This window comes from Ipomoea nil, unplaced genomic scaffold, assembly GCF_001879475.1.
Source record: "Ipomoea nil cultivar Tokyo-kokei standard unplaced genomic scaffold, Asagao_1.1 scaffold3100, whole genome shotgun sequence".
Classification (NCBI taxonomy): domain Eukaryota; kingdom Viridiplantae; phylum Streptophyta; class Magnoliopsida; order Solanales; family Convolvulaceae; genus Ipomoea; species Ipomoea nil.
The window spans coordinates 656,914-672,069 of record NW_017619528.1 but is presented as its reverse complement, the minus strand read 5'-3'; the positions used below and the strand labels follow the sequence as shown (position 1 = coordinate 672,069).

At 35.0% G+C, this 15,156-nt stretch overlaps 1 protein-coding gene and 1 pseudogene across 1 annotated transcript; both read right to left on the bottom strand.

Annotated features, from left to right (window-relative positions):
- Window positions 1–557: 557 nt before the first annotated feature.
- Window positions 558–4,477, bottom strand: LOC109166512 (annotated as a pseudogene).
- Window positions 4,478–6,028: 1,551 nt separating this feature from the next.
- LOC109166470 lies at window positions 6,029–7,862 on the bottom strand. The gene is made up of 2 exons (XM_019315422.1): window positions 6,104–7,862; window positions 6,029–6,036 (listed from the first exon to the last, which is right to left on the bottom strand). The coding sequence occupies exons 1-2, from the start codon at window positions 7,860–7,862 to the stop codon at window positions 6,029–6,031; spliced, it is 1,767 nt and encodes a 588-aa protein (XP_019170967.1).
- Between the last annotated feature and the right edge of the window lie 7,294 nt (window positions 7,863–15,156).

Sequence of the window (15,156 nt, the reverse complement as noted above, 5' to 3'; positions counted from 1 at the left end):
CTTTTCTTGTAAAGACAACGGTTTTCGAACCGTTGTCTATTAAGTGTTGTTGAACCGGTGTTGTTAAAAGTCACACATAGAACAACGTTATAAAAACCGTTGTCATTTCTATCAACGAACCGGTTTTTGACCGTTGTCTATTCAATGTTTTTGAAACCGGTGTTGTTAAAAGTGATGCACATAGACAACGGTTTTGTAACTGTTGTCTTTTCTTTAAAAGACAACAGTTATAAACTGTTGTCTATTGTGTGTTGTTGAAATCGCTGTTGTAAAAGTCACGCAGATAAACTGTTGTCTTTTGTAGAAAAGACAACAGTTTCAAATTGTTGTCTATTGTAAAATAGACAACGATTTTTAACCGTTGTCTCAACGGTTTTTAACCTGCTTAAATTTTAATCATATACCAAAAAACAATTTATCCATTCACCATGGCCAACTGTAGTTACATAATTTTGCACAAGCTAAGGTTCAAAATAACAAGTGTAAATACTTCCATGACCAATTCTCATCGAATCAAATATCATCCAAGTCATAATAATACAAAAAACAATTCGACGAAGTCATCATAATACTACAACAAACAATTCCACGAAGTCTAAAAGATCACAACGTTCTAATGATCAAATCATACCTACTGTATATAACTTGATATAATATCGGCCCATTCAGAACGCACCAGATCAATAACCGCTTTGTCATATTCAACTTGTTGGAACTACATGTAAAAAGTGAGTAAATAAATTAGTAATTGCAATGAAATTCGAAATAAGTTAGGAGTAATTTTCAAGAACCAATATACGGTAATAGAGTTTTAGCAGTTCTAAAGGCAAGAGCTTTTGTATTTTCTCTAATCTCTCCACTTTAAACTTTGTGAATAAAATGATCAAATTAAAAACTAAAAAGCATTCATTCAATAGACATCAAACAATAAATGGAGTACTCAAAATTATACTGGCAACAAGAATCTCAAATGCATCATATTTCCACTTTGAAACATTGAAATCAAAATAATTTTAAACACGAATTAGAAATTGAATTATTACCAGTGCTTGAACAGAATCTTTATCATCAATGTCCGGCATGTTCTCAATTAAAGTCTTCAGGTAAGCCATGACATAGAAACCGCATTGGTTACTATCCGGCTGACGAGGAGCCTACAAATGTTAAATAAGATTTGCATGTGCATTACAATTTAACATATACAAACACTTATATCTAATTAGTTACAAATATTAAATTACCTTGACAATTTCCCAAGCAGTTTTACTTCGTCCTTTTCTTTCCATTCCCAGAGGCCGGCATGAACCATTTTAATAGCCCTTCAAATATATTGTTTGATTATTCAGATTATGTGATAATCATACTGATATAAATCGAAAGAAATAACAAAAAAAAAACTTACATTTCTACAACATGTTTCCAATCATCATCGCGAATGCGATGACTAAGAGGGTCCCACAAATAAACAATATCCTTACTGACGTTGATAACTGTCAGAATCCAATGGAAACTATACAGAAACACAAAATTATATTACATCAATAGAAAATAATATGCAATGGAAAGTATAATTGTAATCATTCTTACCCTACATTACATGGCACCAAAAGTGATGCACTACTTGGATTGTCAATTAGTCTGTCTGCTAAAGCTCGTGCCCTACTTTCCAACTGTTTGTCTAGGAAATTTTTATCTGTTCTTGTCGTTGGCACATGACCTACATGACATGGCTGCATAAATCTGAATTTTTCAAGCTTGTTGTCTTCCATCATCTTTTTATACAAATACCTAACATTGGAATGGAAACTGAATTAGAATAACAAAGCATAGAAGTGATAAGTATATATAATTGACTCGAAATATATATTAAATCATACCATATGTACACAGCAATACATGTGTACGATATTGGCATCAATTGACAAAACGGAGTCACATCTTCGTCGTGCACATATAGAGTACATTCTTCCCCGAAGACATTTTCATCTAGCACTATTTTTAAACTCTCTCCATTCCAAGTGCACGCTTGTAATAACAGTATAGTAGCCATAATGACTTAGGCATACTTGAGGAGTTCAACTCAAGCTTTTTTGACTTCCTTGCTCGGTTTCTTCTTACATTGTTTCTAATTTGCAAAATATACACATATTAGGTAAATAAATAAATATACTAACCAAGACATGTGAATTATATACATGCACAAATTAACATCTCCTACAGTTTATATGAAAAATGCAAAACATTTGAAAATTGAGAGGATGAAGCAAATCTGCAAAACATTTGACAGAGGCACCAATACGTAGATAGTAATTTTTGGCCTAATAAACTAAGTAAAATGTAAACTTCAGTAAAGAGGGAATATTTACCTCCAAGACATCTTCTTTGTCAATAAACTGCAGCTCATCATCATCATCTTCGAAATCCAATTTTTGTTTCATAAAACCAATTTCTTCTTCACTCAGCTTCATCGCACCCTTTGCATCCTTTGCAGTACAACTCCCTTTTTCTTCAATCGGAGATGATTTAAAGGCAACATTTTGAAGGACCAAATTTTCTAACTTTGCAACTCTGTCTTCTACTGTTGCTTGTCGTCTTAGAAGGACATTTTTCTCATGGTTAGGAAGCATCCCTTTACCCAATCTGAAATATGTTGAGGGATTGACATGTCCACCTATAGCCCTCACCCGACCTCCATGCTCCTTAGATTCAAGAGCCTGTGTCAGGATGTCCTCATTTGGTCCTTGAAGTTGCAACAAACCATCTTGCTTTTGCTGAATATATTCATCCTGTAATTCATGACAAATGACCATGATAACCACAATCTTTCGAAATACATAAAGAGGAAAATACCAGTAAATTAAAGGTTTTGCTTACAATCTTTGTAAATTTTGTCTTCAAAACATCTCCTTCTATTTCTCCTTGCTTACTAGTTCTCCCTTTCTTCCAAAGTATAGCTCTATTCACTTCGTCATCATCACACAATTCTGTTGACTACAGCCAAGAAGATTTATCAATGTCAAACTAAGGGTGAAAATGAGTTTAAGTTATTAGTGAAAGTGAATAGAGATAAATACTTACAATTTCACTAGCAAGACGCGCATATCCTTTACGAGCAAGCCTATGTGGATAAAGGTTTTGCTTTCTTCGTACCTTTTGCTGCTCGCTTAGTTTCTAAGACAAACATGATCAAAACTTGACATTATATTTCTAAGACAAAGATGATGCTTCATGCTTGAAAAGTGAAAACAGACATGATAAAAACAGAAATGAGGAAAAGGGGGAACACTTCATCTTTTTTGATTTCTTAACTGAACTCATTAATTGGTAATATTACAATAAATCTTAATTGTTATACGGTTTGGAACAACCTGAATACATAAATGCTAAACTAATATATATATATATAAATATATATATATATATATATATATATATATATATATATATATATATATATATATATATATATATATATATATTCTAATTGAATATGCCTCATAGGTGGGGGATTTAATTTTTTAGTTATTTTCCAGAGGACAGATGGCCAAAGCATAATCTTAATGACTAAGCATCACAACAAATCATATTACTGCAATTACACAGGACAGTCAGAAATCATGTGGCATCAAACATGGGTGTGGTTTCTGCAAGTTTGTGTACTGTATAGAGCTAAATTGTTCAATGGGATAAGTTGCTATTTTTGTTAAACACACTTTGCAAGATGAATACCTGTGCAAAAGCTTGTGGTGGGCATTTGAACTTTTTAAATTAAATTGATATATACACATATAGATAGACTTCTAGTTTTGAGGTTACCTTGAAGTCTTCGGACATGCGGCTAATCACAAATTGACTCCATTCATCTCCCATAATACCATATCCTGGGGGTGGTTTGTGCAAGTTTTCTTCATCATTCAGTCTCTTCCAAATAAAGTTATTTGTGAGTTGTGTTTTATATTGCCGCCATTTGTCATTTGCTGAACTCAAGCAAGGTTTCTTGAATATTGCCGGAACTCTGAAGCTCAACTACATAGATAAAATTTTGTGAGAATTAAACGACTAATGTGTTAAATATCACAAATACTAAGTAAACGAATTAGATTTTCCTTACATTAACAGCGTCCCATATCTTGTCTTTAATATCCTGTGGCACATGTTTCCATGTCTTAAAATTCAACTTCACCTTTTCTCTTGCAAGGACACCAATGTAACTTTGTAGTTCTGCAGCACTATCTCCAATTGGTTGTCCTAGTTCATTGAATTGTACGTCTTTCTTCAGTCCTTGTGCCCTTTGCATAGCAAGCTTATGCATTTGGGTACGACCTCGTGTGCTCCTCGTTGACTGGGTTTCTTGAGAACCCGACATGTTTTCTTCCTCATCTACCTGAACCTCTTTTCCATTATGTTCTTCGTCACCATGTACTTCTTGTCCCTTTTGTTCCTGCTGTACAATTTTTTTCTTTCTTCGACCAGCCATAGACCCCGCAAACCTAATAAGCACAAAAACATAAAAACAAAATTATTAGAAATGTTCGAATTCATTTTCAGAAGTTGGGAGCCAAAAAAATTAAGGAATTAAACATAAGAAACATGTAAGAGCACATACAAAGTCATATTTAAAATATGAGGTTTGAAAAGTAATTATACACTAGAAACTTGCTACGAGTTCCTATTCTCAACCCATGTCCCATCACAATCTTCTCGAATGCATGGTGGTTCACTCTCATCTTTAACGTCAACATCTGGCATCCCTTTCGTAAAGCATTGATGATGGATTATTGGTTCATCCATTTCATTCCCATCTTGATATTCAAAGTAATCCCGACTAGGAGTTGCGAGCACGACAGACCATATAGGATCTTGAGGGTCTTGAATATAAAATACTTGCTTGGCTTGACTCCCTAAGATAAAAGAATCAGATTTGAATCCAATCCTATCGAGGTTTACTAATTTGAAACCAAGATCATCTACTTTAATACCATTGTTATTCTCAACCCAATTGCATTTGAACACAGGAACTCGAAAGGTATGGTAATCAAGCTCCCATATTTCATCAATAACTCCATAAAATACCATATCTGACTCAATGGGGTTCTTATCCTTTGCACTAGAAACTTGCATTATATTTGCAACTAAGCTTACGCCTGAGTTCTGGACAGCTCGCAAATTATCACGATCTTTGGTATGAAAAGTAACTCCTTCAATTAAATAACCAGAGTACTTTAACACTTGGTTCCGAGGACCATGTGCCAACCATTTTAGTCTTTCTGATATTTCATGGGTGGAATCATTTATTGCTCTTCCAACCTTAAAAATGAAAGCACTTTAAAATTAGTATATGATAATAAAACCAGTGACTTTTATTTTTTGTACTAGTCATAGTTATACAACTTACACGATCACGTAACCAATTAATAAATGTGCGGTTATGCTCATCAAGTAGCCCCTTCTCTGTCCTAACTTTACCGCGCAATGTAGCCTTCAAATGTGCCTTGTGTTCCCTAACAAACGATATTTGACCAAAGTCAATTAACCACTACAATATAAACAATATATTGGAAGTTTTATAAGACTTGGAAAAATTACTTGGCATATTGGTCTATTTCTACATCATTTGCCAAAATATAACGATGTGATTGCTCCCACTCCTCTTGGCTAATGGATTGCACTTGAGCACCTGATAAAGGCCGAGTTCGCACCACTTCTTGAAATGTTGATGGGATCCCAACTGTTTGTACATTAGTCAAATACTCTGAGCAAAATTCTATAGCTTCTTCAGAAATATAACACTCGGCTATACAACCTTCTGGTCGATTGCGATTTCGCACATAACCTTTCAAGATTTTCATATATCTTTCAAATGGGTACATCCATCTATACCACACTGGTCCACACAATTTGACCTCTCTCACAAGATGAACAGTTAAGTGAACCATTATATCAAAAAATGAAGGAGGAAAGTACTTTTCAAGCAAACACAGCGTTGTCACAATCTCATCTTGTAGCGCATCTAACTTTGAGGAATCTATCACTTTGCTACATATGACATTAAAGAAGAAGCACAACCGAGTGATAGCATACCTTACATGTTTGGGTAACACACCTCGAATAGCAACTGGAAGCAACTGTTGCATGAAAGTGTGACAATCGTGAGATTTAAGACCAACAAGTTTCAACTCCTTCACATTGACAAGGTTTCTCACATTAGATGAATAGCCTGATGGGACTTTCATATGTAACAAAGAGTTACAAACTTTCTTTTTCTCATCTTTGCTTAGGGTATAGCAAGCAGGTGGCAAAAACGTTCTCTTCTCCCCTTGTTTTGGTGCCAACTCCATTCTCACATTCATTTCCACAAGGTCTAGTCGAGCAGCTACCCCATCTTTGGTTTTTCCTGGGATGTCAAGTAATGTGCCAATAATACTTTCACACACATTTTTCTCAATGTGCATGACATCAAAAACATGCCGAACATGCAAATGCTTCCAATACTCAAGCTCAAAGAAAATTGATTTCTTTTTCCAACATGATTCACTAATTTTTCTTTTAGCATTTAGCTTGCCACTGTTTTTTCCCCAACTACAATTGATCCCCTCAACTGTTTTCAGAACATCATGGCCACTCAATGGTTTGGGTGCTAAGTCGAATTCTTGCTTACCATCAAATGCCTTCTTTTGCCTTCGATAAGGATGAGTTTTACATAAAAATCTTCTATGTCCTGTGAATGCCATTTTCTTACTATGCTTCAACCTCTTGGCATATGTATTCTCACCACAGATAGGACATGCATGATATCCTTTGACAGTGCAACCTGATAAGTTCCCATATGCTGGGAAATCATTGATCGTCCATAGTAAAACAGCTTTAAGGACGAATTTTTCTTGTCGGTATGCATCATATGCTTCTATACCTTCTTCCCACAACACTTTTAAATCGTCAATCAAAGGTGCCAAATAAACATCAATGTCATTCCCGGGTTGTTTAGGACCAGAAATCAACAAACTGAGCATCATGAATTTTCGCTTCATGCACATCCAAGGAGGAAGATTGTATGTAATCATGATGACTGGCCAACAACTATATGTAGAACTCATTACACTATGGGGATTTATCCCGTCTGCAGATAAAGCCAATCTAAGATTTCTTGGCTCATTAGCAAAATCTGGCCACATTTCATCTACTGTTCTCCAACAAGGTGCATCAGCTGGATGACGCAAGTAACCATCACAAACTTTATTATCACTATGCCAAGTTAACTCCTTAGATATATCCTTGCTCCTAAACATTCTTTGAAATCTTGGTATCGGTGGAAAGTACCATAACACCTTTGCAGGAACTCCTATGGATATCTTAGAATTCTTGCCTATCTTCCACCTTGAAGTTCCACAAGTAGGGCAATTAGTACAATTTGCATTCTCCTTACGATATAAGATACAGTCATTGGGACACGCGTGTATTTTCTCGTAGTCCATTCCCAATGCAACCAAGCTTCTCTTTGCCTCATATAAAGAAGAAGGCAGTACGTTGTCAGTTGGAAGCATTTTTGCAAACAAATCCAGAAGGTCCGTAAAACTTGCATCGCTCCAACTATATTTTGCCTTCAAGTTATATAACTTCACTACCGCTGATAGTTTTGTAAACGTAGTACATCCAACGTATAGCGGTTTCTCTGCATCTTCTAGTAATTTACTAAATTTGTTGGGATCCTCAACGTATTCGTCATAAGCAGCATTTACCATATCTATAGGATTTTCATCAACACGATTATGCTCTTCTCCCCTAATTAGACCGCCATCATCTATTGAGTTGTTTAACGTAGCCTTCTCCCCGTGCCATATCCATGACACATACGTTCCATCCATTCCATTACGGTACAAGTGTGCCCTTATAGTATCAAGAGGTTGCTTCCTTAGGTTGCCACATATTGCACATGGGCATGATATTGAATTAGGATCAACGGCATTTTTTTTAGCAAATTGTAAAAAAGATTCTACTCCAACCTCATATTCATAACATAATCTATCTTTTGACATCCATTCTTTGTCCATTGTTTATTTATACACCAATGCTACAAAACAGTCAAGTGACAAGAAAAATAAATTCATATCGCTTAAAAATTATACAATTAGTAGTAACTACCAAAACAAAAACCACATACTTATTTGGTACCTGCTGCATGCATCGGTCATATATTGCCAAAACAAAAACTTATTAAATGAATATAATTATACAATTAGTAGTAACTAGCAAAACAAAAACCACATACTTAAAATACTAACTAACTAACTAACTAACTATATATATATATATATATATATATATATATATATATATATATATATATATGTACACACACACACTAACAGTATACTATATATATGTGTGATGAAATATATATATGTTTTATAATTAATGTTGACACGGAATATATATTCTATACTAACAGTATAAAATATATATACTAATTAGTGTTGTTAGAGTATATATATATACTATACTGTTAGTGTATTTTTTTGGTGAGGATACTGTTGCAGGTTCTAGAACAAATAGGGCTGCTAGAAAAAGTAACGAGAATGGAAGTGATAGGAAGAATCTGAGGGGAGGTATAAATGGAGCAAGGAGTAGTAAGGTTTGAGAGAGGTCTGACATGGTGGAATGGCAAAAGAGAGAGATATAAATACCACCATACATATTACAGACTTAAGAATACAATAACTTCATTAATACCTTGAAGTAAATCTGCATAAGTATACTCTATTTCATTCAACTGCAATGTGTAGTCAAAGGCTCAAGTACTCATATAACTACAAATTTACTTTCAACCACATGTGAATCCTTTCACAACAGATTAGGCAGAATAAATGATAACACTTGAATTCATTAAAAAGTATCAATCATAACCTTAATGTGGCAGTTACCTCAGAACAAATTAAGCAATATAATTATGCAAAAAACTAAGATTTCCTAGTGCCAATATCACATAGAATAGTTTGATTACCTCAACCTCAATAATAAACATGCCATGACAAACTCTAACCATTAAAAAATATAACTGACCTATTGGAGCACTGGGTAACTGTCCGTCCTTCAAGGGAAGCAGCAACAACCTGCCAATTACTCTCACCAAAAGCTTCCACAGCAGCTCTCAGTGTATTATCCTCCTCCTCAGTCTTCCTAGTTCAACCATCTGTAGAATGTTACAAACTAATTACATCAATTTCTATTACTCAAACAGTCAACAGAAGGATCAAATACTACAAGCTTCCTCAATTATGTACAAGGACTTTGTTCTGCACTCCCACTGCTTTTATGTGGCTATATCTCAACAGATTTAAGGTTGTGATCAAAAGATTTAAGGTTTGCTTTCTCAAACTGCAACTTGTTTTCCTCCTACTCTATTCCCATCTTTTATATCAATCATGTCCAATCCAATCAATGAACTAACAGATACTACATGTCTATGAAGAGTGTACCAGTAACAAAGGGCCGGCCTGAAACATCAGGTCAAATATTCAGAGCATAGGACCAAAGTTTGAACACAGAGCATGAAAAACACAAAGCCATATAAGCTTATACCTTCCATTCATGCGCTGTGGTTCAGAAGGAAGAGTAGCTCGCACACGTGTTTTCTCCTGTACGCGGTCGGCGGTCGGCGAGGGCAGTACGCAGTCGGCGGTCGGCGAGGGCGGTACGCGGTCGGCGGTCGGCGAGGGCGGTACGCAGTCGGCGGTCGGCGAGGGCGGTACGCCGTCGGCGGAGAGCACACGAGGAGGTTATCGGAGACTGGCGTGGCGGAGAGGGAAGACCGGCGTGGCGGAGAGGGAAGACTGGCGTGGCGGAGAGGGAAGACTGGCGTGGCGGAGAGGGAAGACTGGCGTGGCGGAGAGGGAAGACTGGCGTGGCGGAGACAATTTTGGACTAACCCTAATTTTGCGCTCTTTTGTCTGGGAGGGAAGACAAAAATTTCCCAAGTTTGTCTTAGAGGGAAATTTTAATTTGTCTTAGCTTAGAGGGAAATTTCATAACAAAATAATAATTTAATTACTCGAGTCGCTACATCCGGTCAATTAAAATAGAATCGGGTATATAGGTACAGAACACGAGATTCATAGATTTCTATAATGTAGATTCATAATTTCTAATTTAAATACAGTTGTATAGATTAATAATTTATATATAGTAAATTCATAATTTCTATACTGCAGATTCATAATTTCTGTATTGTTGATTCACAATTTCTAAAATGTATAGTTATAAACACTTGGGAATATGAACATCGCAAATTATAAACACAACGTTCTGTAATTGTATGTGAATATAGATCAGAGTTATTCAATCATTATGAATATGCATTTCAATTCAAAAATTATGAATATATAGTTTGGTAATTATGACATACAGCTAATTAAGATCGCGGCGGCAAAAGAAATGGGATATAGAAAATTGTACGGCATCGATCAACTACTCTTTCATATCCATTCTCAACGTGTTTCAGGCATGCCGGAGGGGTCGATTACCAACAGTTTCAACCTTGTTAGTCATGCGCTAGCCGGAAGGGTCGATTACCAACATATAGCTAACCTTAGCTTGTTAGTGAGAGTAACACATCTTTTGTACTAATAGTGAGAGTATATTTTTAATATAAATATAAAATTAAAATTTCGTCACTAAATCATAAACTTTTAACTAGAGTAATTTTTAACCGTCACAAAAATTATGCAAACAATACATTTAATGAGGGATTTTTTTACCCGTCACTAAATTTTTGTCACTAAAAGCTGTTTTTCTTGTAGTCTACATAAGTGTTGTTGTCGCTTGGTGGGTTTAACTTAGTTTATTATGTTAGTGGTCCTAGGTTCTATTCTTCTTGGGGGGAATTCTTTAACTATTTTCTAAAATTGTTGTCTTGGTTTTCACAAACAACACAGAAGCAACCCAGTTATATACCAGATGTTGCACTTTTAAACATAAGAGGTTGTGTTGTGTAGTTGGTAAAATTGTGTACTTGTTAAGCATGAGGTCATAGGTTCGACTCTTCTAGTTAACATCTTCATTTTTATTTTATATACCTGTTAAATAATGATGCGCAACGACAACGGTTGTTTAAAACCGTTGTCTTTATAGTGTTGTGTATTCAAATACACTTAAAGACAACATACCAAAGACAACGGTTAAATAAAACCGTTGTCTTAAACAAATAACGAACATGCAAAGACAACGGTTTTATAAAACCGTTGTCGTTTTAGTGTTGTGTATTCGATTGTGTTTAACGACAACACACCAACGACAACGGTTAAATAAAACCGTTGTCTTTTTTTAAAAAAAGAGCGCACAAAGACAACGGTTTTAAACAACCGTTGTCTTTCTAGTGTTGTGTATTCCAGTGCGCTTAAAGACAACACACCAACGACAACAGTTAAAAAAACCGTTGTCTTATTTAAAAAAAAAACGCACATAGACAACGGTTTTTAAAAACCGTTGTCGTTGTGGTGTTGTCTTTTCACAAAATGCACAAAGACAACACACTTATAACAACGGTTAAGTAAAAACCGTTGTCTTTGACAAAAGTGTTGCATCAAAGACAACGGTTTTGGACCAAACTGTTGTCTTTTATACAAAAGACAACACTTTTCTTAAAAACTGTTGTCTTTCTAGTGTTGTCTATGTGCATTTTTCTTGTAGTGACGACTCACTCTCGCATTCCACAACAAATTTTGCCCATTGATCGTCAGTTATGAAATCATAGAGTTGTACAGGAGATTCATACTTTGAGTGCTTATTGACAATATATTCACGCTTCAATCTACTCTTGAAGTCTCTCCATCTCGATGATGCAATTTTCAATACAATATCTCTCTTTGTATCATCTTGAATGTGAAATTGTGACTGAATAACAACATGAACATAAGCAATGACAGTAATGATGATAATTATATTTATATCAACAATTGATAATTAATATAAAGTTATTGGATACCTTAATATCTGCCCAAATTGCTTCTTTAATCTTTTCGTCTACATTAGGCCAATCGTTGATGTTGATATCAACTCTAGCATGAACCAAAGTCCCAATATAAGATATAAACTCCTTCTTATATGATCCAACCGGCCTATTATATTCATCAAAATGAATTGAAACTTCTTCTCTTGCCTTTCTCTTTTTGAAGTTTTTGCATGCATTGGGGCCCCTTCTTTTTTGTATGAGAGGAGTTTTTTTAAGGTCTGCACCAGAAGCTTCTCTAGTTTGATCACTCATGGTTGTCTACATATACCTGCACATGCAAAAATATATATGTCAATAAAAATCTTGTGGTGCATTTCAAATCTAAAATGCCAAATAAAAGTTATTGTCAACAATTTACTAGTCTTACAATAACAAAATTATGATAGCCGATGCTCAAACCCACAATCCTTTTTCATGATCACTACGCATGTAACCAATTTCAAGGTTATCTTCCTCTAAAGATAAAGATTGAATACCAATAGAAAATGGAGGAGTTTCATCAAATTGATCATACTCTTCTTCATCAACAACATCTCCAACACCAACAATACTTCTCTTGCCTTGTAAGACAACTGACCACTCTTTATCAACAGGATCAGAAATGTAAAATACTTGTTTTGCTTGAGATGCAAGTATGAACATAAAAACAAGGGCAAAAGATGGCCTAAATGACAAAGGGCCATATGGCCTTACAAAACCACAAGGCTAAAGAGCCTAAATCTACAAGGCCTTTAAAAGACTTTACAACTATAAACACAACTAACCTTTGATGATTGATCAGCAAAACAATGCATACGAGCTGAATGCTTTGTCCACACAATGGAGTGAGCTCTGTTTGAAAAATACAGAAATCCAAGCTGCATGTTATCAGATTGAAAATCAGATTGAAAGGCTTGTGGTACTGTGTTCTTCTGCTAGTTTCATTGCTTAAGGTAATATGAGTTGCTAACATTCTTTCATTAGAGGCTGGGATCTGGAAAGTAAAATGGAGAATGGTTCATTGTTCTCTGCAGAAAAGTGAGTTGTGGTATGTGATTCAAATTACTTCCAGTTTTCAGCTTTAAATTTTTATTTTTAAAAATTTTAAATGATGGCTTGCACTATTTTACATGATGGAAAGAAGAGAGACCAGATAATCTAGGCATGCTTTAGACCACACAATTTTTAGAAATAGTTGAAAAGAAGAATGTTTGGAGATGAAAGTGAAAAATCTGGAAAACAGAGAACAAAACCTAAGTTAAAGAAGATGCAGAAAATCAAGAAGGCTCCCTGTTTTTTTTTAACAACACAATACTAAGGCATCATCAGTAGCTAGGAATGTTAGATTACTGGGAATGTTAGATTCCTGTGTTTGGTTAAAATTGGGGTATGTAATATAATCATGTTTGGTTTAGGGTTATCTTTTATACACACTATAATATCCTTAACATATTTTCATATATTTTAATAAATTTAAAAATTAAAATAAATAAATAAGATAACGGTATCATATATAATTACATGATTTTAAAATATTAACTCTAAAATTTTGAACTTGAGAAACAAAATTATTTTATATGCTAACATAACATAATAAAAATTAAAAAATATATAATTACAAAAATAATTATATATATATATATATATATATATATATATATATATATATATATATATATATATATAATAAACTAACATAACCAAAGTTATCTTACATTACCTAAGATTTTGAAGGGAATCACATTCCCTTCAAAATCCTATGTGGAGGGAATGTGACATTCCTTGGGAATGTTACATTCCCTAAGATAATATGAACCAAACACTGTTATGTGAACTTTGGAATGTCACATTCCCTTGGTTATATTATATAACCTGAACCAAACGCCCCCTAAATACCTCCCATTGACTAATATCACAATAACAATGAAGCAGTATACTATAAATACCTCCCATCATCAGTATACAGAAACATAAAAACATGTTTTTTCCTACTTCCATTGCAAAGTTGGAAATTTTGGAAAAATGTTTTCCATTTCCAATTATTTTCTATTTTCCATCTAAACATGTTTCTATTTTTTTTTTCCACATTACTGAACAGGCCCTAAAACCTAGTTTATAATCAACACTAATCAATCTTAGCTACTAATATCACAATAAGATAGTCAATAAGATACTAATATCACAATAACAATAATATTTGAAATAAATTAACAAAAAATTGAAATAAATTAATATAAAATAATTTTTTAAAAAAAACTTACCGGTTATTTTGGGAATGCAGCTACGGGGTGTTCGGTGGCGGTGGCGAGTGAGGCAATCCGGCGAAGGAAGGGCGGCGGCGAGTGTGGCTGAGGCTGAGGCGGTGGTTTTCGGCTGTCGTCGTCGGCGAAGGAAGAGCGGCGGCGAGAATGACGGTCGGTTCTGGTCTTGGAAATGAGAGGGCGAGAGGAAGGTCGGCTGTCGGCTGTCGTCGGCAGAGGATGGGCGGCGGAATGGCTGTCGTTGTCGGCGAAGAAGGCGGACGGCGGAGAGTATTTCGCGAAGAAGGATTGAAATGGCGAAAAATGTGGCTGTCGTCTCCAAGTCTGAGCGCGGAGGCAAATTGAAATGGCGAAAAATGCTAGGCGAGTAGGGTAATAATTTTATTTTCTAAAAAAATAATAATAAACTCTCCGCGTCACCCTCTCCAGGCGGGTGCCGCTGAAAGTTTATTAAATATTTTAATATTTAATTTTCCTGACACCCTCGGTAAGAGGGTGCCGCGGAAAGATTTTTATTTCTTATTTTTTTATTTCAAAATTACTTTCCACTACACCTTTATTTTAAAGGTGTAGCAGATTTTTATTTGTTTTAACTTTTCACTACACCTTCATTAAGGGGTGTAGTGTAAAGTTGTACTTATATACTCTTTTGTGTACTAGTGGAGAGAGCTCATGAAGATTCTTTGTCTCGACGACGTACGACATTTCAATTGGTATTACAACAAGTAATGTGCAAGGAGGATGGGATAAGTTGTGGAAGATTAAGGTGCCAAACAAGATTTGTGCTTTCCTTTGGCTGTTAAAACACAAGCGTATTTTAACAAATTCCGAAAGGAAACAGATGGGATTCACTATGGATACTAGGTGTGTGCTCTACGAAGAAAGCGAGGAAATGGTGGATCATTTTGTTTC

Bases quoted from the DNA above. Each gene is read 5' to 3' on its own strand.
- LOC109166470 (XM_019315422.1), bottom strand. From the start codon at position 7,862: ATGGATGGAACGTATGTGTCATGGATATGGCACGGGGAGAAGGCTACG.